The sequence below is a fragment of the Dermacentor silvarum genome, chromosome 3 (genome assembly GCF_013339745.2).
Source record: "Dermacentor silvarum isolate Dsil-2018 chromosome 3, BIME_Dsil_1.4, whole genome shotgun sequence".
NCBI classification, from domain to species: domain Eukaryota; kingdom Metazoa; phylum Arthropoda; class Arachnida; order Ixodida; family Ixodidae; genus Dermacentor; species Dermacentor silvarum.
Window position 1 is genome coordinate 120,162,731 of NC_051156.1, and position 24,475 is coordinate 120,187,205.

General features: G+C 48.5%; 1 protein-coding gene across 3 annotated transcripts in view; it reads left to right on the forward strand.

Annotated features, from left to right (window-relative positions):
• Positions 1-23,844, forward strand: part of LOC125944525 (uncharacterized) — a 34,893-nt gene extending 11,049 nt beyond the window's left edge. The window contains exons 3-6 of one of the 3 annotated variants that reach the window (XM_049665021.1): positions 6,327-6,455; positions 7,798-7,886; positions 10,305-10,373; positions 23,545-23,844. In XM_049665021.1, the coding sequence (XP_049520978.1) occupies positions 6,327-6,455; positions 7,798-7,886; positions 10,305-10,373; positions 23,545-23,652 (395 nt within the window). In that variant the 3' untranslated portion in view covers positions 23,653-23,844. The remainder of the gene's footprint in view (positions 1-6,326; positions 6,456-7,797; positions 7,887-10,304; positions 10,374-23,544) is intronic. The other 2 variants (XM_049665022.1, XM_049665023.1) reach the window with 2 other exon arrangements.
• Positions 23,845-24,475: the final 631 nt, after the last annotated feature.

The window sequence follows — 24,475 nt, forward strand, 5'->3', positions numbered from 1 at the left end:
TGGGCATTAACTTGAAAGACAGACCAGGTGCAGCGGAAGGAACTGAGAGCCACACAAGCGCTCCAGGAAGAAAGGTGGGCGCAGAGGTTGTGTCACCGCGAGTGGTCTTCTGGCGCTCTTGGTCATTGGAGGTTAAGGCCCGGGCGAGGTCACGGCACTCTTCGGCCTGTCTCACCGTATCAGAAATGGGCGCACATTCAGATGCGTCGGGCCGGTATGGAAGCATTGGGCCTCTTCGATTATCCGTCCCCGACAGTCCCGGACTGTCCGAAGCAGTGCTTTCAGCCAATGAGCGTTGCCTGTGAAGCTTCTCGGACAATCTGGGACTGTCAAGAGCCGGATAATCGAAGAGGGCCATTGTGTCGCTGGTGTGCGACGGGTACCAGCGGTACAATAAGAAATATGGCGAAAGACCAGTAGTGCTGTGCGTAGCGGTATTTTACGCGTAGGTGAAGAAGGGCGGATTGGCGTCCCAGTTCGTGTGGTCGGAGCAGACGTACATTAAAAGCATATCGCCGAGCGTACGGTTGAATTGTTCCGTGAGTCCAATGGTTTGAGGATGGTACGCCGTTGTTGTGCGATGAACAACGTGGCACTCTTAGAGAACACCTTCCACTACTTTCGAGAGGAAGACACGTCCGCGGTCACTGAGCAGCTCCTGGGGTGGCCCATGACGTAGAATGAACCGACGAACCAGGAAGGAGGCAACGTCGCGCGCAGTAGCTGCCGGAAGCGTCGCAGTTTTAGTGTATGGCGTAAGGTGGTCAACTGTCACAATAGCCCAGCGGTTTCCAGCCGATGTCATGGGAAGGGGCCCGTACAAATCTATACCTACGCGCCCAAAGGGCCGGGTGGGGCAAGGTAAAGGTTGCAGCCCAGATGGAGAGAGGCGAGGTGAAGATTTCCGGCGCTGGCAATCGGGACAAGAGCGTACGAACTTTTGAACGTAGCTGTACATCCCTCGCCAGTAGTACCGCTGTTGAAGGCACTGGCAAGTCTTGAAAACGCCAGAGTGGGCACACTGGGGATCGGCGTGGAAAGCTGCGCATATTTCGGAACACAGGCTACGAGGCAGTTCTCACGACTACTGGCGACCGTCGGAGCTGTAATTGCGCCGGTGAAGCAGGTCGTCGCGAGTGGCGGAATGGTGAGCTTGACAGCGCAACGCGCGGGTTGTTGACCTGGTCGATGGATCAGAGAGCCAGCCTATGAGCGACGCAATCCAGGGGTCTTTGCGCTGCTCAGAGCGATGGTGCGAAAGTCGATGGAAGACACAGTCAACCGAGATATATTGTTGTCAGCCAAGGGAGAGCGCGAGAGGGCATCGGCGTCCGAGTGGTGTCGTCCGCTGCGGTAGAGTACGCGGATGTTGCAGTATTGCAGGAGAAGTGCCCAACGTGCAAGACGGCCTGACGGATCTTTCAATGACGCCAGCCAACATAGTGCGTGGTGGTCCGTGATGACATCAAATGGGCGGCCATACAAATATGGCTGGAACTTAGTAAGAGCCCAGATGATCGCGAGACATTCTTTTTTTGTCACGGTGTAATTATTCTCGGCTTTCGTAAGCGTTCGGCTGGCATAAGTGACGACAGACTCAGGAAACCCTTGCTTGCGTTGCGCGAGGACACCGCCAAGGCCAACACTGTTGGCATCTGTGTCTGCCGCTGTAGGGGCAGTCGGATCGTAGTGGCTCAAAATTGGGGGGGGGGGGGGGGAGTCAGAAAACGACGAAGACTCGTGAACGCCTCGTCAGACTCTTACGACCACGAGGTGAGGAGCCCGTTGTCCCTTAGGAGCTTCGTGAGGGGCAATACGATGGCGGCGAAATTCCGCATGAAGCGTCTAAAGTACCAGCATCGACCGATGAAACTGCGCAATTCTTTTATGGACGTTGGCTTGGAAAATTCGGCAACGGCGCGCAGTTTGTCGGGGTCGGGGAGAATTCCGTCCTTGCAAACGGCATAGTTAATACTCGTGAGTTGCCGTGCAGCAAATCGGCACTTCATGTTTAATTGTAGGCCGGCGTTCGATAAACACGTCAAAACACGCCGGAGGCGTTCGAGGTGCGTGGGGAAGTCGGCCGCGAAAACTACGATGTCGTCAAGATAGCACAAACCTGTGTGCCACTTTAAGCCTCACAGAACTGTGTCTATAATGCGCTTGAATGTCGCGGGCGCATTACAGAGTCCAAAACGCATGATGTTAAACTCATACAAGCCGTCGGGCGTGATAAAGGCTGTTTTCGGCCGATCGACTTTTTCCATAGGTACTTGCCAATATCCGGAGCGCAAATCCCGAGATGAAAAGAACTCGGCTCCTTGCAGGCAGTCAATTGTGTCATCTATGCGTGGCAGGGGATAGACGTCCTTGCGAGTGATCTTGTTGAGCCGGCGATAATCGACGCAAAACCTTACGGAGCCGTCCTTCTTTGTAACAAGGACGACATCAGAAGCCCATGGTGTTTTAGAGGGTCGAATTACTTCGCGCTGAAGCATGTCGTCGACTTGCTCGTTAATCACACGACGTTCGCTGGCAGAAACGCGATACGGGCGTTGTCGCAATGGTGGGTGAGAACCAGTGTCGATGTGGTGCGTTACAGTGGAAGTCCGACCTAGGGAAGCTTGCCCCACGTCGAAAGACAAACGAAATTCTTCCGAGAGGGACAGCTGCTGTGAACACTGGGCCGCCGTAAGGGTTCCAGCGATGGAGGAACCAAATACATCTCTGGGCAATGCGTCAGATGTAGATACAACACTGAGCGTACAGTAGGTGGTGCAATTCGGGTAGTCGGGCACGTCGATAACTTGCACGTCGTCGATGGCTTCCAGGGTACCAACACATTCTCCTCGGAGCCGCATGACAGGGTTTGGCCACGGGTTGCAAACGAAAATTGTGCTAGTGCCCTTGACGATGTCCATGGTCGCAAAACGTAGCAACAGGCCCTTCCTTGCGAGTAAACGGCCAGATGGGGAAAGTAATGCAATGGCGTCCGAGAGGCCGCTGCACTGCATGGTCACGATCATTAAGGCGTTGGGAGCAACCTGAGCGTCGGCTTCGACGATCAGTTTCCTGGAAAGCGACGGAGCGTCAGTGGGCGTCAAATCGAGCAGCGGCAATAGTTCTGTTTCAGCCCATGCGCAATCGATAACGGCATTGTGGCGCGAAAGAAAATCCCAGCCGAGGATGACATCGTGAGAGCAGGAGGAAAGGACGAAGAATTCTATGGCGTAGACAACGTCCTGAATTTCTACACGAGCAGTAAGACGCCAAGGGTCGGATATGCTGAGCACTGGCTGTGCGAAGGGATAGTCCGGACAGAGGCGTCGTGACTTTCCGAAGTAAGCGGCAAAGTGTAGCATCCATAACACATACGGCTGCGCCTGTGTCCACGAATGCAGATGCGCGGACACCATCGACAAACACGTCTATCACATTGGAAGGACTGCAATGAGGACTCGTGCACTTCGACGTTGTCGCAGCCCTTGGCTCTTGGACTGCGACTGGTAGTTTTCCGCATCCCGAGGGGCGGCACGAGCGCCGGCGTGGAGATGGGGAATGGCGAGGGTGTTCGGCGAGGGTGAACGGCGAGGGTGTTCGGCGGCGGGCGGTATGTTGGTGACACGCCGAAAGGTCTATAAGGGCTGCAGAAACATGCATCTTTTCTCATTTCCTGAACCTCTACTACTACTACTACTACTACTACTATTACTACTACTACACCGAAAGGTGGGTCGTAAGATGGACGGGGCGAGCGGTTTGGCATGGATAATACGACGCTGGACGGCTGCGCACGATTACAGAAACGGGCTACGTGACCGGCGTAGCCGCAGGCAAAGCATATAGGCCGGTTGTCAGACGTACGCCACCGGTTCGCTGTGGCTGGTCCCGCCCACGTCGGAGCACGCCCGGTATGGAGCGGCTGGTGATAGGACTGTATAGCGGGCTGCACTGGTGGCCAAGCCACGACATCGGCAAAAGTGAGGGGCACATGCGCAGAGAGTGGGTGGGGCCTCGCGACGACTTCAGCGTAGCTGAGTGGTGCTGGTGCCGTGGCCTGGTGGGATGGAGCTACGACCTCGGTGTAGCTCAGTGGCATAGGCGCAGGAACATGGTGACATTGGTCGGGCAATACCTCAGCGATTTTTTGCTCGATGCCGCCGCGGAGCGGAGGCACGATAGTCGAAGCAGGCGGTGGCACATGCGGCGGTTGAGCAAATGGTACCAAGGAGGGTTGGCGGGCTACTTCCTCCCGAACGAATGCCTTAATTTCCGCAAGCAGTGCGGTCTGGTCGAAGGTGGTAGCCAGACCAGCGATGTGTTCGTCGCGTGATGAAGACCGACGAGTCAACGAGCGCTGCCTGCGTAGATCCGCGTAACTTTGGCATCACGTAACGATCTCTGGGACGGATTGTGGATTCTTAGCGAGCAGCATGTTGAAAGCGGCGTCCTCGATTCCTTTCATAACGTTTCGTATTCTGTCTGATTCCGACATCGCCGCGTAGTCGCGCCTACACAAGTCCAGGATATCTTCGATGTAGCTAGTGAAAGACTCTCCTCCCGGCTGTTGGGCTCGTTCTCGCAAGCGGGATTCTACTCGCACCTTGCGTGCAGCAGGACGACCAAGCACAGCTACTAACGAGGTCCTGAACGCTGACCATATAGGAATTTCCGTCTCGTGGTGGTTGTACCAGAGGCTTGTCACGCTGGAGAGGTAAAAGAGCACGTTGCTTAGTATCGCGGCATCGCCCCATGTATTGATGACGCTTACTCGCTCGTACGTGGACAGGCAGTCCTCCAGGTCATTGTCGTCTGTGCCGCTGAAAACAGGAGGATCCTTGTGGCGAGGTAGACAAGAGTACACGACGGAGGGTGCAGGAGGCGTTTGCGGTGTCGTCGGCTGAGATGCGTCCTGAGACATGGTTGAATAGAGGGTACAGGATCGAAGCTCCTGGATGCGTTCGAGCGTACCACTCTCCACCACTTGTAAAGGCGTTTATTGCACGCAAGCGTTCGGACTGACCGTTCGATCAGTTCAGGGAACCGCGAGCGCGAGCGGCGTAGTCTGAGCGATGCGCTGGAGAGACTGACCCACTGGACAGCGCTGGTAAGGATGCCCCACTGCATCGTCCCTCTTCTTCACTACCATATATATGTGTATACTGAAATCGTTCGCAGACCTATGTTCTGTTCAGTATCTTCGCTTTTCAGCGCAAAATTATTATAAGCATTGGTATGAAGCATGTGGGGGGCCTTGCCGGTAGCCCAGTAAAGAACAAATGTTTTAAGTATTCCTCTTCCGTCTTTGCATAAAATCTGTAACTTTTTGAAATTCGGCAGACACACTTAAGACTGTTTACGCGCGGGAATGCGAAATCATTATACTCGCGATGGTGAAATGTTTTTTTCTGCCCGTTTCTTGTGCGCGCAAGCTCTCGCCTGCGTTTTAACTGCGCCTCGGAAAGGCCAAATGAAAACGCACCAAGATGACGAGCTCGCTTGCCCGCACTCAAGTTGAAAATAATGCTGTTTTTAATTTTATGCACTCCTGACGGAGCGCTACCAATTGGCTGCGCCGTCACGTGCCCAACAATGCACCGCTAGGCCACACATTTAATCAACCACACCGTGGCGCTGCCGTGGCGGAGGGGAAGCGCGCTCGTCTCGCACCCCGTAGGCCTGGGTTCGGTTCGCACCCAGACCGAAATTTACCTAGTTTTCCTTTCGAGGGCACTAATTTACTTTATTGCAGGAATCTCTTTGAGCAATTTTACGTCAATTCGAGTATTTTTTATGTAGTCTACTCTCTGCCGTCGGCCATTTTTGGTACGATGCATCATTCGGTCACACCACCGACTTTTACGAGTAAGGGGACATATAATGGTTTCGCATTATTAACCGATATTCGTGTGTTCAAGGCATTTATTTCAAATTATTTTATCTACTATGGTTTTTCCGCAGTACAGTCTCTGGTACTATGTACAATATTGAGCGATTAGAACGCGATACTTGGTGCGCGTTCCTGCCGGCGATTCTTACGCCATGGGTAAGCTCTGGGGACACCGAGCTGATGGGCACTGTGATATACAATGAAAGCAAAAGTCTTTGTTACACAATTTAATTGACAAAGTGCATCTGGCCAATTTTCGTAGCAGGCTTTTTTGGCCAGTGAGGGTAAATTAACGAAATGAAGCGAGCTAATGGGTTTTATGTGTCTCCTTATTACCAATGTTCAACTCTTTGTCAAATATCAAGTATGTGGTACGATTTACGAGGATCACGTAATGATGAAGATATTGTCCTGCCATTCAACCATTTTTTTTCAGAGTACCACACTTCGTGTTTGAAATTATGGTGCCCAGCTGTCACGCGTTTTTCAAAAAATGACTGGCTTTGTCCTTCTGATCTTGATCCGGATATGCTAACGATGACAACTACGAAACAGGAGCCAATGAGTAAGCAATTTTTGTCATCTAGAAGCAGTGTATTATCATGATGTCGTTTTCATCAGCGTACTTACTCAACCGTTTTTCGCCTCCACGCCCTGGAATTGACGCCTAAAGCACTGTTGAATAGCTGAAAAGGGCTAAAGGTGACAACTTTACACCTCCGGAGACATTTATTTTAGTTTGTAATTTCTGGTCTTTCTTCTATTTTTCGTAGAATGACTTGTCAAAAATGACGTTTTGAGATCCATGTCACCAGTTACCACTCACTCGAACTTATATGCTCGTTGAAACCTTTCGAGCCATAGACTTACCAATTCTTAGTATTTCTAGATTATAGATGGCCTCCGCTTTGTATTGCTCATCGCTCCAATGACTTAATAGAAATCCCTGCAGCTCTATATTAGTAAGCAAAAGGAATTGTCATATGATATGAGCAACTTCGAATGAAAGCCGCGGAACTAGTTCTGATGCACTCGACGTTTCAAAGCTCGAGAATGCCTCACTAATCAGAGGTTGTATGGGGTTATGTGGACAACGAAGGGCACTTCAAAACCTCGCGAATCAAATAGATTGACAAAGCTACAAAATTTGCTCTGCTTCAAAGCCCGCAGATGCTACACAGCTGTTTTTGGCTAAACATTTATGGTCGACGCTTTATGCCGGCGCTAAAGTTTAACGTTCTGTCTTGGCAGAAGTTGTCTTCGCAGCATTTACCCTTTTATCATTATCGACCTGCCACGTAGTCAATGTCTGACGACGACAGGTTGGTGACGTCTTTCCTGCTTATCATTATCATTCTTCGAGTACGCGTTTAGTAAAGAACCAGAGGTGCATGTTATTTTACAGTGATGTTTAAGCTCTGTTGAATGAGACATTATGCAAAAATGGACTTTATGAGAACGTCATTTTAATTAATATTCAGGACTTCACACATCGTTTCATTCTAGTCGGGTGAAATATTTCATTTTACACATAAAAGGTGTGTAATACTCGAGCACGGTAAGTACTCGAGTATTGCTGCTTTTTTTTCAACGACCTTTGAACTTTATCATTGAACAAAATATATTTACGCGGATAGCTTGTCGCCTGATACGAGCTGTAGTGATTCAGTTGATTGGTTTAGGACACAATTGCGACTTGTTTCGACGATATTATGCAAATCTTTCAGACAGTTTTGAAAAGCTTGAGCACCACTGTAAGTACGCGTAAGTTAAACGCCTATGTGCCAACACATTCAACGTACAAAATAAAGTTAACCTTAATTACTGTAGCGTTTTTCATTGTCTATATCAGTATTTATTTCCAGAACCTTGATTTTGTCTCTTTTATCAAATCTATTCTCTTATAGCGGAAACAAATGAAACACCAGCTGACAGGGAACAAACAAAACCTCAAGATAGTGAGCAAGATGGCGGAGAACAGGATAAGTACAAAGCTGTGAGTAAACTGACATTGGACATATACCACGTGTGCAAGGTAAATTCTGCCAGCACGAAAAAAAAATGCAGGTGCCACGTAGGTAGGCAAAACCACGGTAATCTTTTTTGCCGTCACTTGGAGCAAGTCCAACCTTTTTTTGCACTTCGCATATTTCAACCTTTTTTGTAATTGCAAATTTAGTTAATAATTGCTCAATTTCTCAAATATTATAATCGCAGAGAATTTCAATGAAAAAAATGCAGGCCATCGTGAAAAATTCCCCATCGAGTACTCTGTTGCTCAATAAGTGTTACATAAATGTGTTTCTTCGAAGCCTAAGAGGAAGCCTGCGAAACACGAGACCGTGTCACGCGACTGGTAGCATGCACTTTTTGTAAGTGCGTGCCTGTAGTTAATGCGGCAAAATGCAATTGATTACTTTAGGCGTTTGCAATCACTGCCAAAATAGGGAAATATAGAGTATAATAATAAACAGCATGCATTGTTGATCATTTCTCGCTGCAATCAAGATAGGCAGCCCTGCGTTTCATTAATTCCTACTCGGCCTTGTTGTATATTTCAAAACATGTGGCTGCATCTTTTATTTTCTAGTTATGAGCATTTCTGGCACACCTTTAATAAATATTACCCTTTTGCATTAATTTGATGTGTAGATACAATGGTGTTATTGGCGAAAAATGTCTAAATTGCTGCAAGTCCGCAATCGCAGTCATTCTCATTACCTGTAATTACGGTGGATAGATGGGTTGGTGTGCCGACCGGCGCGTTTGGAGCGTAGTTCACCGCTTCCACGCGTCATGAAGCAAAATTTGCGCTGCGGTGAGTAGAACGGTTACGCAGAGCGCGTCGTCTGCTACAGGTGGCAGGCGGCTAGCAAGAAAAATAAAGCCCGTATTAGGATAGTTGTATGTCGTCTGTTCGTGTCGGTTTTAAAGGTGAAGAGCTCCGGGTCTCTCGTACTACTTGCAAGTTCCTAGGCGATGTGGAAAGTTCCAGGTCGGAAAAAAAACCGACGTGATTAGCGGTGGCATTGCTCCACCAAAGAAGACCACCAAGGAGACGTATACTGCTTCGTTCCGAACTGTGAGTCGGGCTCTAAATTTGTGAGAAAGAGTACTAAAATTTGCGAATCTGGCAAGGTCTCCTGAAAGCAGGAATGTTCGTCCCGGGCTGCTCAGTAGCTTGCTCAGTATCGGCGACGTTAATGAGCAAGCGGTACACCGAAAGGGGTACATCCATGAGCTCATCGACGTTGGAAATTTGCAAGCCGCACATGAGGTGCTCAGCGCCTGCGACATCGAGCACCGCTGCGCTGCTATAGGTAAAAGAAAAGTGACTCTAGGCTTATATTCTATATAGCAGGCTACGTAGCAAGGAGGTTTCTGCAAAGAACCAAGTGCTCCGATTGCTCAGGGACATTACTGAATTCAACAGAATTAGTAGGTCAGGACTGTTGCTCTCTTCTGAAGCACTAAAAAAATCTGGTAGCATAGTTCGAAGAGTCTCGAAGAGGCACAAGAAAGAGCTCTCAAACAATATTGTGAAGTTCTATTCAATTACACGCCTTTACTTTCTTGTCAAGGGCTAGAACATGGCGCGCGAAAGCAACAGGGAGAAGAGGAATCAGCAGAAGCGGAGGCGTGTGCTGTGAATAATGTTATGATGTGGTGGACCAACGCTGTGACCTTGCTGGCGCTAGGCTATTTATGTTGGTGCGTCTGCTGACTCAAGTTACGAGAGCTTTTCTTGTATATTAAATATATTCATGAATCTAGTCCAAGACGTATTCCTTCATTTTATTGCAACCAAACAGTGAAATATATTTGCACTTACGGACACAATTCGTCTGGTAACAATTTAAATACCGTAACTGAGGCAACAATAAACACAATAGCTGAATTTCTTAAATTAAAACCTTAGAACTCACTAAATATCGCGCAAACACGTTTCCATATACATTATAAAACCATTGCAGTATTGTTTTGTGCATGTAAAAAACATCTACGTCTTTAATGCAATGGGCTGGAGCGGCGCGTTTATACCAATAAATGTGACCCATTGCCAAGCTAGAAAATTTACTTCAGCATATCGTTTTTTCTAACTAGACGATAATAACAAATTCCCCATTCTGGCTTTGCCTACACTGAACAAAATGACATTATATAACGCGCACTTCAAAACTAGTGCAGAGGCAGCGATACTATCAAACACGCTGCTCGCCTACACAGCGCAACTGACGTTGCGCGCAGCTGAACCGTTATACTGTTCGCAGCCCCACTTATGCGTCATGATGCGGAGAAGTGGTGAACTAATCTCAGTCGGCACACCTACCCATCTAGCCACCGTAGCGTAATGTTAGGCCAGGACATTCGCGAAGTGTTTCCCAGTTCTTAGGAGTTTTTCTGTTCGTTGCAGTTCCGTGATCCTTCTCCATATTGCATAGGAAAGGACGGAATGGAATTTCCCGACGGAAAAGGATGTGTGGTCTGTAGAGCTGCCGCTCTTTTATTCATAAATATCCGTACTATAGTTCTCATGCGCGTTATCACATCAATAACTTACAAAAAGGCGCCTCAGAGGATGCACGATTTTCTTCGTGTGGAATTTCGTAACGCGTTATAGATATTAAATTAGACGCAGCAGCAAAAGCACAAAATATGTGTTTCTCCTTTTAAATAAAGTGTTACCTTTGCTTAGCTGTTTCCTCAGTTTCGCACCATCGTCTCTGGCGTCACCATCCGCAGCGCATTCATTAGGGGAAGCACACGGGATGCTGCGTACGCTTTCACAGGATGAGAAAGGAGAACGGAAAGCTCGGTTCCCTGCAACACCTTCTAGTGCCGTTACCCTCCAGCCACCACTGGCGACAGGAACCACCAATCGCGCCCGCACTATATTGCAAGCTTCACCGCGGGCGCATTCAAGCATGCCTTGCCTTTCGCTTCTGGGAGACGATGTTCACCACCACGGCGCCCTTAACTTTTGTTGGGAGTGTGGACCGGTGCGCCAGTCTATGCTTAAACAGCTAGCGAGCCCTGGACAAATGGAACGTAGCAGTTTAATGCAGAACGCTAATAAACGTTGTCTATATTAAAATGTAATTCAGCTAAAGAATAACAAAATTTCACAACCTCGATCGATTCGGCGAGCTCGATATCGAGAGCGTCAATGCCTAGCCCGCGACGTACTTGATGACCAAATATTCGCATTACACACACGTAACCGTCATCTGTGTATTTTATTGCGAGGAATTATATGGACACTCCAAGCAAATTTTTGCGTCGTCGTCGGCGTGAGCTTCCGTATATGGGGTGTCCCGCGTAACTTGAGCCAAACATTAAATATATGTTAATGCCGCGTAGCGGCGCAGAACCAATGTAATGTTGTTTGTCGTCACTTGGAGATACTGAGAGTACTTTTTTTAAATTCGGCATACTTACATAATTAGTCTTAATGATTTATCAAATTCCCAAGTATAAATAGATAAAAAGTGGCAATGAGCAAAATTATAGAGCAACATGAAATACTCCCTGGCTTTTTGCTGCTCAATACGTGCTACTTAAAAGTGTTTTCCCGAGCCTCAAAGAAGCCTGGGAATACACAGAAAGTGCCTTGAGCGCCAGTCGTGCGGCAATTTTATTGCGATAGCAATTATATGGACACTTCAACCGGAATTGTGCCGTCGCCGTAGCCGTCGTCATCGCCGTCGCCGTCACCGTGAGGTTCCGTATAGATAAAATCTTCACCGCGCGCCGTATGCCCGAGCGGAAGCGTGCGGGGACGCGCGCTATCACGGAGAGCGAACGCACTCAATCTCCCACGCGCAAGCAACGAAGCGGGAAGCGAGCGCCGGAGGGAGCGGGGGGGGGGGGGGGGGGCACTTCTACTGTGCCAACAACCGCGCTCGTCGCTCGACCGCACGGTCTCTTATCTCTCCCACGCGCAAGCAAGGAAGCGGGAAGCCAGCGCCGGAGGGAGCGGAGGGGGGGGGGGGGGCGCACTTTTCCTCTGCCAGCAACCGCGCTCGTCGCTCGCCGCACCGTCTCTTATCTCCACACGGCTCTGACCTTTATGCACTGTGCATTCGCCGCTCAGTTTCCGTTGAAGCGATAGACCGCACGTACTTTCGCCCGCTGCTTGCTGCCAGCGTTTTGACAGTCGTTGTCTGCAGTCATTCAGTGTGATCTATTCATGTTTGTGCGCGCTCACACCACGCTTGTTCATTCAGTTAGTAATAGTCGGGCCACATTTTCCAACGCACGCTACACATGTAATGCTGCCCGGATCGGCAGTGCAGCGCTACAGGTGTGTCCCTTCGCACGCGCTGCCCACGGGAAGTGCTTCTCATCAACACCACCGTTTCACACGCGCCTTCTCGTGGTCATCGAGTCTCTCTTCATGTCGGTCTACTTACGCCGCAGCACACCTGCTTACTTAATCAGCTCATGTTTACTGCAATTCATATTGCTACCAAAGCCGCTCACATTACATCGTATGACATTGCTGTGTTGCTATCGCATTCATTGCTTCGCCCTTAGGGCAAAACTGTGACATTTTTTCATGTACTCGCACGTTTCTCGCGTGCTTGGAAAAACTCTTTTATGTGGCCCCTATTCAGCTGCAGATTGCTGTAACGGGAGTAGTTCATGTTGCTTTGAAATTTTCTCATTGACACATTTAACTTTAAGTGTGTTTGAGAAGTTGATTAATTAATTAAGACTAATTATGTAATTATGCGGAAAGCACAAATATGCTGAGTATCTCCAAGAGAGGGCACACAACATTAGCTTGGTTCTGTCGAGCTACTTGACATTTCATCGTCATCATCATCAGCCTATTTTTATGTCCACCGCAGGATGAAGGCCCCTCCCTGCGATCTCCTGCTACCCCTGTCTTGCGGTAGCTGGTTCCAATTTCTACCTGCAAATATTTCATCACCCCACCTAGTTTTCTGCCGTCCTCGACTGCGCTTCCCTTCTCTTGGCATTTGTCTATATTTAAAATTTGGCTGAAGCTACTTGGGACACCTGGTATATTTAGGTGTATGTATGCTATATGCCATGCCATGCTACATGAAATGCGATATATGCCATTTATATTGCCGCAGCATTCTGTCACTAACGTTGCTCATATCAGGTATTACATTCTTCACAAAATTATTACTCAGACTTTTGATAATAGCAGCCCACAAACAAGTTTCATGAAGAAAGCACCTACAGCGCATGCCTTTTTATCTTAACTCTTCTCAGACTTAAAGATTAAAAGTGCCAAACAATAACAGAGCTGAAACACAAATATGATGCAACTTTATTGGCGCGGCTGTGCACCTCGGGGATTGGTCCAGGAACGAGGTTTGAATATACCCGATATCGAAACGTGGTGGTAAAATCGCTAAGCAAGACGTTGTCTTTCATTAGTAATTATTGTCATGGTAATAACAGAACAAGCAACAGCCAGCCATACAGCAGAACAGCTCGGATCGAACAGCACGACTTCGTCGTCGTCTCCTCTCATCGAATCCTCCGCCGCACAGAAAATTATGATCAAGCAAAGTGTAACTGCACAACACACGGAAATGCACTGAATTGATGCGTCATTATGCCCCCCCCCCCCCCTTCAAAAGCATTGGTTCGATGCTTTCGAAGTAGGGAAGGAGGTAGGTGATCAGCGTGCGTAATATGGCTTTATCCGAGCCACATGGACGTGTCCGGTTGAGGTGTACGGCGAGAGCATCGCGTGGTGCTCTCTGGAACAACTTTGTAGTTGACGTCATTGAGGCGTTGAAGAACCCGGTAAAGCCCGAAATAATGACGGAGACGTTTCTCCCACCTCCCGCGTTGACGGACGGGACTCCAGATCCGTAATTGTGTAACAGGTGGTTGAGGACTCCGTAAGGCTTCGGCATATGTCAGGACTGGGGCTTCCACTAGCGTTTGTGCCAATGGTTGGGTCACGGTCCTGATTTCGTGACGAATGATGTCACCAAGCGCAGTAACAGTCGACTGACAAGCACTTTCGCGAACTTCCTCAAGCTCGTCGCGCACAATGCTTCGCACAAGCTCCCAGAGTGCTGCTAAATCATGTCAGCAGGTGAAACATGACACGGCGGCGGTGGCGCTTTGGCGGTCGTACTGTTGGGGAGCATTGCTGCAGAGCTCGCTTCATTGTCGCTGCTTCAGTTATGAATTCAGTGACGGTACCTAATGGGTTGCACATGAGTCCAGCCAAGAGTTCTTCTTTCACCCCTCGCATTAAGAGATTAACTTTCTTTGTCTCGGACATACCGGGACTAGCACGTCGGAATAAGCGCGACATGTCCTCGACAAACATGGCCACGCTTTCATTTGGGTTCTGAAACTGTTCAGCCTTTTCTTTCCTTTAGGGGCTGCTGTTTGTCTCGCGGAGCTGTCGTCGGAATTCTTTCCAGCTAATGATGCATGATTCTCAAACCACGTGCGAGCGTAGTCTTCAAGGACAATGTACAGGTAGCGCAGTTTCTTAGACTGGTCTCATTCATTGACTGCTGCAACTCGGTCGAAGTGTTCAGGCCAATCCTCCACGTCCTCAAACACGTAGCCATGAAATGACTTCAGAACGCACGCTGCATAGACGACACTCAGGGTAGAAGTGGACTGGACCATGTTGATCTCCTGCGTCTGACTTGCACTTGCCTCTGTGATGAACATTCTTACCGGGCTCAATGCGCCGCATTCAGGAGGGATTCCTTCCAAGCGGTGGCTGTGGCGAAGTGCCTGGCTTTCCTCCGGAATCGTGGAAATGGTGATAGGGACTTGAAGCGCCGGGAGGTCACACTAGTGCATAGGATGGTACCCCGCATATCCGCCAATTTGTCACGATAATAACAGGAGATGCAACAGCCGGCCACACAGCAGAATAGCTCCGATCAAGCAGCACGTCTTCTTCGTCTTTGTCACTTTTCACCGAATCCTCCGCGGTGCGCAAAATACTGTTCAAGCAGACTGTAACCGCACAACACATGGAAATGCACTTTATTGACGTGTCAGTATAAACGAAATTCTCCGATGGCCAAATTAAAACAGAGGACCCCTAGCACTGCAGCTGTGTGTTACTTAGTCAACTTGCGTTTACTTCACTTCATACTACCACTACGAGTAGGAGTCTTACACGTCGTGTAATATTCTAACCTGTTGCTATCGCATCCACTGCTTTGCCCTTATGGCGAATATATATATATATATATATATATATAAGCAGAGCTATCGTTGCCTCTTCCTTCAACCTTTTCACTGCTGCTGGTGCTGCTGTCTGGCACCCGTGTCGGGGGTAGTTCAGAACGTGTGTATTGTAGATGGCCAGGCCGTGGGTGAGGGGTCATGAGACCAGTCCAACGAGAGCTCCCTCGGCGTTGCCACAATGCCCTCTGGAACTACTTGGCCTTCAACAGAATGCGCTCTGGACGGGTGTACTTTCACATCATCCTCCAGCAAAAGCATTGCAGAAGTTACACCGCTTAGCTTTGTACTCAGCGTTACAGACCAGATGGGAGGTAGACAGAAAGTTAGAGAAGAAGTAGCAAGAGCAGACAGAGAATAGGTAAAGCCAACGCGGTCAGGCAATGGGTGAATATTACTGTTACGACTCTTCCTCCATGGCAGCTTTTGTACACGGGAGGATAGCGAGAGAGGGAAAAGGCGCTGCCGAAAAGCATGGTTTCCCCCATTTAGGCTCTCGTAATATAAGAAACGCAGCTACTAGACACCGCCAAAGTTGTGTATAACCTGGAAAAATATTAATTTCAAGGTGCGATATGGCTTGTTCCTGCTATATATGAAAAATAAACACCGTGGAAGTTTGCCAATACGAACAACTGACCCAGAGTGTGCAGACTCAAAGCAGCATTGAACCACCGTTGTGTCCAGACGATAATACGCAAACAAACCAATACTTCAGCCACGGTGCGATGTTTTTTGTGAAGCAATGACAATGCCAACATTCTCGCAGGCTAAGAACAATCACGCACAACAACGCCTCGACCAAACAGGTCTCGCTGTCTATTCAGTGTACTACGTAGACCAACGCAAGTGGTGTAGGCAAGGTAGCATTTAACGTCGCCTCACGACTGTCGAATGCCGTCAATATAAACGCCTAATCCTCGTCGATCAAGGCAAAGCAGCACAGAATGCTTCGCTTACATCGATTCCCACAATGTGCAGTGCACATATGCATTTTTTTTTATTGTGATAGCAATTATATGGACAATGCAACCGGATTTCTGCCGTCGGGGTCGCCGTCGTCGTCAGCGCCACCATCGCCGTGAGGTTTCGTATAAAGTCGAAGGGCGATAATATCGTCGCCAGGCGCTGTAACCTGTATGTGCACGTGAAAGAACGCGTGGAACGCGCGCTGTCACGGGGAGCAAACGCACGACGGAGAGCAAGCGCGACGTCTTCCGTTGCATGAAAGGCTGTGGAGGGATGGGAGGGAGAGAGGGTGGGCGACGGTGTGCTGCGCCACCAAATGCGTATCTTGCGAGTGGTCGCAAGTGGAACTGAAATCTCCCACGCGAAAGGAGGAAAGCCGGAAGGCAGCGCAGGAGGGAGGGGATGCGGCTTCTGCTCTGCGACGAACTGCGTACTTGTACTTTGCGCGGCTGCGAAAGGTCGCGTGTACCGTATATTGAAAGCGATCTGTAACACGGCTACTACCTTTGTATGCGCTGTGCTTTCGCCCCTCAGTTTTCGTTGAAATAATAGACCGCGCGAACACTCGCTCGCTGCTGCTGGTGCTTGGTTTATCAAGTCAGATCAAGCAGTGTGACATTCGAGTGCGATCTATACATGTTTGCTTGTGCGCGCTGACACTATGCTTGTTAATTCAGTTTGTAAGCGAATGTGTCCAAGTTTGTACAGCCGATAAAACTACTATCCTTACTCCGTATAGCAGGGGCGTAGCTAGCCAGAAATTTTTTTCGGGTGGTGTTCACCGGCCCGACAGGGGGGGGGGGGGGGGGGGGGGCAAGATTCTGCTTTCCTCTACGTCACGTGATTGATAATAAATATCGGTAGTTTAAACAGACTCTCTACATGTATATCAAAGACATGGGACCCCCCCCCCCCCTCGCGTGTGCGTGTGCTTGTGAGGAAATTAAGTTAAACGTAAAGTAAGCTCAGTAAAGACAGTAAGTACGACATGTACAGTGGGCGTTTGGAGCAACGGTCTCTCATCGCGCCACTGAATGGACCACTCTTCGAAAACGCATCATTGATACGACCCGTGCGATCGCAGAAGACATCATTAATTGTTAATTTCCGTTAAGCGTAGATGGCGTAGTCCTCGTCGGGGCGAAGTGCGTTTCACAAGTCAAGGACGGCTATACGCGTGAAAATGCACGTGTGACGAGGCTATACCTACTCCCATAGCAATAGCTTGTTCGCTGCGTCTTTGCGCTAGAAAACTTAAATACGCGCAAAAACGCGTAAAGCTTTTTTTTTTCGAAGCTTTCGTCGCCCTGCTCCCTCATACGAGAGGGTTGCATTTCCTGCGGCAAGTGCATGGGCCGCTGTGTCTTCCGCTGTGTGCCAGCGTGCAGCCGTCATTTGCCTTTACGTCAACAGATTCAGAATTGTACAGAATATTTTACCGCACAGCATAGATATGGCATGTGTACGCATTTTAAGTAGTGCGTGCAACTCATTTCTGCTTCACTTACGCCGGTGCAAACAGGAAGCGGCCTTGTACCTCACTGAATCTCGACGGTGTACTAGTGATGCAGGAATGAACTCCGGTCTTGTTCAATGCATGGTGCACATAATCAATTTCTCAGGACGCGTGATCCGACGAGAACTGTCAGCGCCTGCAACAAGAGTTTACTTACGCTGTACTGCGCACAGCAGTAATTTATGCTTGTCGGCTGTCTGTTTCGTGCATTCTATTGCGAGTCGGTGAAATTTCACTGCTGACATCAACCCCTTCGTGTGTACATTGCTGGTTTGGGATTCCACAACAAAACAGCAACTACCAGCCTTCCGTAATTGCTGGTTTGGGATTCAACAACACAGCAGTAATTACCAGCCTTCCGTAGGGATGCAATCGCAAACAAGAGACGTTTCTCGCGCAGACTAAGCCTACGTTCACACTTGGGAAGCGGCAAGCGAGCGGAAAGGCCAAAGCGGGCGGAAAGGCCAAAGCGGCTGGAAAAGTTTTTCCGCGCCTGTCCAAGTTGTTCACATTTGTTTTGCTACCACCGCGGCCGCCGCTGCCGTTTTCGTCCAGATCCATCTCGTCTGCGTACGTTTGTCGGCGTGGTGGCGCTCATTATCGCATTATTTCGAGCGGTATGTTCATTCTTTGGCCCACGTACCGTCATCAAAAGTGATCATTTTACGCAACTTCGCGTGTTATCTGCGACCTTCGGTAAATTCCTCGTTGGCGTTCCGTAATTCTCCTCACACGGGCGCGGTAGCGCTGAGTCACAGGTTGGTGCCTAGGCGTGATAATATTTCTTTAATAGCTTTTATTTACAAGTTGTAATAACAGTTCATCATTTCGTATTCTCGGATCCTCCAGGACACCAAAGGAGCAACGGGAACACCACAGCTAAAACCCGGGCTGGCCCTCGTGTAGGGGCTCGCCAAAGCCTGCGCGTCCTACGTGAGACCTACGCTCCCAATCTATCGTCGCGACGAGAAAAGCACCCCGCGACTTCTGCAATATACCGTACACGTGCGAGGAGAATTATGGAGCGCCAACGAGGAATCTGCCTAACTATTGTCTGCCGTGGAAGTGGAAGAAGAAATGGCTTTTATACTTCTACCTACTTGTTTTCTAGAAATGGACAATGAATAAACGGAAGACGCGGACACCTCGGAAACGGTGGTGGTGGGTTCGCCTGGCTTTGCAAAAGCGCGAGAAGTTGGGTCACGCCAAGGCTTCGTTGCCTCACCTCCGGTCGCGTGACGTTGAATACTATCGCGAGTATTGCTGACAGTACGTTTTAGTGCCACTCTTGCCGTAGAGCAAGGGCTGGTTCTTGATCGCATCGATCAGCATTACAGCCTACACTTTTGGTACCATGTTCAATTTTACGACCGGTTGTTTACATGCTAGTGTAGCTTCCAGTGAAGCAGAACGACTTTCCGCCGCGTTTCCGCTTCGCCATGGCGAAACAATCGGCCCGAGACCGATTTGGCTCGCAGCCAGTTTTTCTGCCTGTTTTGCCACCTAGACGGGCGGATTTTTGCAAGATTTTGCCGCTTCCGACAGCTTCGAGACCAAGTGTGAACGTAGCCTAAGATCCTGCGCGAGCGCGGCCTAACCGCGGCACCTGAAGGGAAGCGGCGGAAATGTATACCGGAGACTTCGACCAACTGGAGTATTTAACGTGCACCTAAATCTAAGGAAACGGGCCTCGAGCGTTTTCGCCATCATCTAAAATGCGGCTGCCGCATTTGTTGTTTCATTTGTTGCGCATTTGTTGCTTCAGAATGCGGCTGCCACATTCTCGCCCAAAACTTCACAGAGTGTCAAAGCCTTGACAAACACCGTGACAGTTTTTTCCATATGCAGACATGATTCGCTGTAAATTAACAACCCAAACGGAAGCGCCCAGGAATGAAATTGAGATAGTAGCACCGGTTTCATGAATTATGTCAGCGCAAAGGGACGAGAACAAAGGGTGGGTAAGTGGGGGGGGGGGGATTGAACCCCCCCAACCCCCCCCCCCCCCCTGGCTACGCCACTGCCGTATAGCTCTCTACAAATTTGCTATCGCAATAGATGCTTCGCCTGTAGGGCGAAACAACGACTTTTTATATATTTCCTCACGATAATATTGTTGCAGCACTAAGCGTGCTTGTGTTGTCGAAAATGTTACTGTTCCTCGTTTCAAGAGTGCCGTTAATATTTGCTAAATGAATCTACGATCGTTGAATGTCCAGAATATACCCATAAAATGGTGCTGCTGCACTAGGGAAGACAGATTATGTAATGGAGGTTTACGAGGGTGTATACATCTAAAGATATTACTATTGCTAGTGTTATATTAGGTGAGAACTTTGAACTTCGTAGGAAGGAGGGCCGAACCTGTTCGGGCGAGTCGTTTCCTTTTCACTTAGGCTAGAAACTCACTAGATTAAAGACTTGCCTATCGGCGACGTGCAGCCGAAGCCGTTTTGGTGACGAGAACACTGCGGAAAGTATTACGAGGCAATCTTCGTTGACATACACTAGACACACTCAGCATACAATATAGATAGAAGGAGCATAAAAATACTAACAGGTCCATCTCATAGTTGCCTCGCACTTGTTACCCAACATGAAGGTTTTAACAACGAACACGTTTTAAAAAAGAAATGGAAATATTTGCTCTGATGAGTTGTAAATAAAAATTATAGCTGTCGAAATGGTGGAGAAAAAATTCACCGACGATTACAATACTCCCTAATGCGAAATTTGAGCGAAGCTCTATACGTGTTTTCATTTCGCGATATATTAGCACGCGCGGACAACCTGTCTCGTGCGGCACGTTGCAAACGGAGCGAAGCGTAATGCGACTGCCACACTAATCGGGAGATCGCGAGAGGCAGCGCGTGGGTGACGCGATGGCGCGATTGACAGCGGCCGCCACAGATAGATCTCCGCTCATGCAGCGCTTTGTTTCTATATATGGCATGGAGGAAGGAAGGACACGCTCACCACATGCCTTTTCGATGGCGTCATCGGTGAACAGACGACGCGCTCTACTCTTGCGCCATCTCGTAGCGATCATCGCCGCCGAACAGGTATGGCGCGGCACTCTGCTTTTCGCCTCACCCTTTCGCCATACTCTCCTCCTCTGCTTTCCTCGTAATGCTTCCGTTAAAACCCCCTCCTTTGCTTTCTTTCTCGCGATCTCTTTGTTCTCGCCGCCATTCATTCGCGTTGTTCGCTCGGTTACGCCGATGCCGATGCTCAACGCAGGAACGCGCGCATGAGAGCAGCGCTCAAATAAAATCCACGCAGGAACTCCCCCGGGAGTTGTCTAAGTAGGCGTAAGCATTGTGCCACTTGCTCATCTCCACGTAGCCCGGTGCAATTATCGACGATATGAAATTTGATCCGAGCAGTATAAACGGCAGCGCTGCGGCGACATGAACTGCTGCGGATGGCGGTGACGGCGCGAGGTGCGTTCATGAGGTTCCGATCATTATAAGCCGTTATCGCTCTTTAACGCCTTATCTTCCGCGTCGAACAATTATGAACCGTGAACAACCATACTCAGGCGGCGGCTGTGCATGGCGCGGCAGCGCGTGCCCTTTCGTGAAATCGATCTGCGATGGGGGCAGAATGCGGCGATTGCTGATAGCTTAGTGTGCGCTGTGTGCTCGCTGCTTAGTTCGTTGAAGCGAGAGGCACCACGAAAGTCGACTCGCTCACTGCTGCGGGCCCTATCTAGAAAGCGACCGTCTTAAGTGACGGACGGACGGACGGACAGACGGAGTGGCGCGTTTACACGTCGGGAAGGCATATAGAAACGCTTACGCATTTAAAAATTGTGCTGATCACACGTAGTGTGGCAATCGACGTTATGCGATGCATTTTGTAGGCAGCTGGCTATGCAGCATTGTCTAACGCTTCCCAAAGCGTTACCAGCTTGATCAATGTGTATGTTTAAATACCGTACTAATGCATAAGCATTCTTGCCCAGTGCCCCAGCCCTGTCACGCGAAAAGTGTAATGCCTTTTATCTTCTCAAAATGCCTAATTTGTAAATTTCGGACAAATATTCGCTGTATTAGCGCAAATGTAGATAATTGGTAGCTTTAGAAGCGATAAGGAACAATTTAAACACAGAAGAATTGATCACAGAGAATACCGATAGGGCAGCGTTGCCAACCTTCGAAGCTAATTCCCCCCTAAATCGGATGAAAAAATTCCCTTGATTTCCCTAGATTTACGCAAAATGCGGCTATTTAGTATGTTCCTTGTAATATAACCTGCATTTGTGCTATGCAGATACACTGCAATTTTAGTTTATGAGTTATTTATGTATTCGTTTGAAAGGATTTAATGAAGTCACCGTGCTTAAGGCTGAACTGCTATTGCAGTGCTTGCAACAGCATTTATTCGCACGCAGCCTCAACAATGTCAAACCCAGGAGCAAAATTTGAGTCAACTGCACATTCATATGAGGGAGATAGCCTCGCTCCTTCATCGAGTAGTTGAAACCTATACATACACAAAAGAAAAAAAAATGCAATGAATGCAAACAATTATTACAGGCCGTATTGCCCGATTTGAGGCATACGACCGGTACCACTCGTCCGTCGCGTAACAGGCTGCAAAAAATGTTTGAATGGTCGATAGATCATTCATCCCAAATGGTACATGCCTTTTCGCATGAATTCGATGTGCCGTTGGTGCACAGGGAAATCGTAACCATGCGCTTCTCCCAAACCTTGCTTGGCGTGAAGCGTTGACTGCAGGGTCGCTGCTTCCAGTCTGTTACTGGTCTTTGTATTGACAACGTTAATTTGAGAGAGAAATCTTTTGCCAGCTTCAAATAAATATTTCATTCAAGGTATGCAGAAATTCACAGCACAGCTAGGTAGGAACGTCAATAGCTCGGTAAGGGTGATGTGTTAACGGCCGCATGACATCCACACCTTGTCGTTTACTTGACAATACGCGTTCAGTAAGCTGCTGTACGATTATCATTTAGTTATACTTAGCATGCCAGTGCGAAGGTAATCTGCGGGGAGTAAAATCAAGCACGGCGTCACCTCTGTAGTGCCATCGTGACACTGGTTTCTTTCCTCCATGAGTAAACGGGAAACTTCCCTAGATTTTGACAATTTTTTCCGTTTTCCTAAAGGCAATGTAATTCCCTAGAACTAGGGAAATTTTCTTAGGGTTGACAGCACTGGCATACGGATGTATAGGGCTCCATAGAAAATGCATGGGGATTCTTATAGTAGTGTAGGGCCAACTTAAATGTGAGGGTTTCGACAGGCCCTGTTCATCAAGCTGTTTGCTTTTCAATACGCCTAACGATACCATGCAGTCCCATCTAGTCAAGTTCCAGCACTACGATGTCGTATAACAGAATTAAAATTCTTCGCAGCACAATTAGCGTAAACTCCCTGCCATTTTACGCTATCCGGACTGCGTACTCCACCTGAAAATTACAAGGCCCTTTGAATACATTGCTTTATTAGGTAGTCCATCTTCTGACGCTCTGTGAATGTTCACTTTATTCCATAGCATAGACGGCACTTCCATTTCACCATTGCAGCAAATTGTCCGGATACCTCGTGTGGTTGTTTTTCTAGTCCCTTGCGACATCCTTTTGGTTTCAATGGCTTGGGCGATTAACGTGCGAAACTGCTTGGAATTACCAAATTACCTCCCTAGTGAGCCTTCTGTTTTACGTGTGGGGAGGACAATTTCAAAACAACTGCTTCCACCATGTGGAGAGGGTGAAGTCAGTGGCTGCTACCTTGTCGATTAGCTCAACTTAGATACGACTCAACACTAAATGGACAACTAACTCGCGTTCATTGGCTGCGTCACTTATGGTCATAACGTTCATAACGTAGTACATAGGTCACATAAGCTAGTAAATATTGGTAGCTATCTCCGAATTCTTACTTCTTAGTAAAAGCCGTGCGCTCATTTAACTCTGCATTATTTTCAGCTGGAGCATACACAAGACCCCAATAGCGGTAATCCTCAATGTACTCTCGGCGTATGCGACAATGGCAACTGTGAATCCACGGACCGCTCAACATGTCAATCTCCCTGATGCCACTCTAAGCCAGAGCTTTCTGAGCATTTTTTTTTCAAATATTACTCATTAGAGTTGCACTATTGCACGGACGAAAGTGCAATAGTCAGAATATATAAGACGTCCTGTTCATGCCAATAAACAAACAAGTTCTCATTCTATAATGTATCTCGCTCACTGTGCATGGCCGTACAAAGCATTGTTGCTGAAGTGCCCAAAAGTATTTAAATTGAAGGCAAATACGCGCAAATAAACGGTATTTCCAAGTAGGAATCTTGAGTCATCAAGCGCCAAGCTAATATAAGTGAGAAATATTGAAGTGGTATTGGTTGCACGTCTTCGTTGTTCTGCAATACCTGGATATCATTGTTGAGGCTAAAGGCTGTGCCCTAAAGTCTCCAATCCACGCTGAATCTTCGGGGTGGACCCTAATGGCACACTGCACAACAACCAGTGACAAGCTGCGGGCTAGTCGTCGAAGGTTATCGCTCTCATCGTCGAGCAGTGTGAGTGATAAAGCGTTTACTGCCACAACGAGATGTGATGTTGCTCTACAACGGATCCAGGCGTAGTTGTTGCGGGCCGCAGGCACTGCTTATGCGTGCAACTGCAAAGTGCTGCTACTATCCCAGCAATTTATCGACCTATGCCTCCGTCTTCAAAATTCTCGAAGATGGGCTTCTGGTATTCCTGCGTTTTATCCCAGCGCAGCGTCTACGTGTGCAAACGTTGTATTCCTCGTGGGGCAACCTGATCCATGCAAATTTATGCCAGCAAATGCGGTGACAGTGCTTCTCTTCATGACTTTATGCAAGATCCGGTGCTAAAATAAGGACATTAT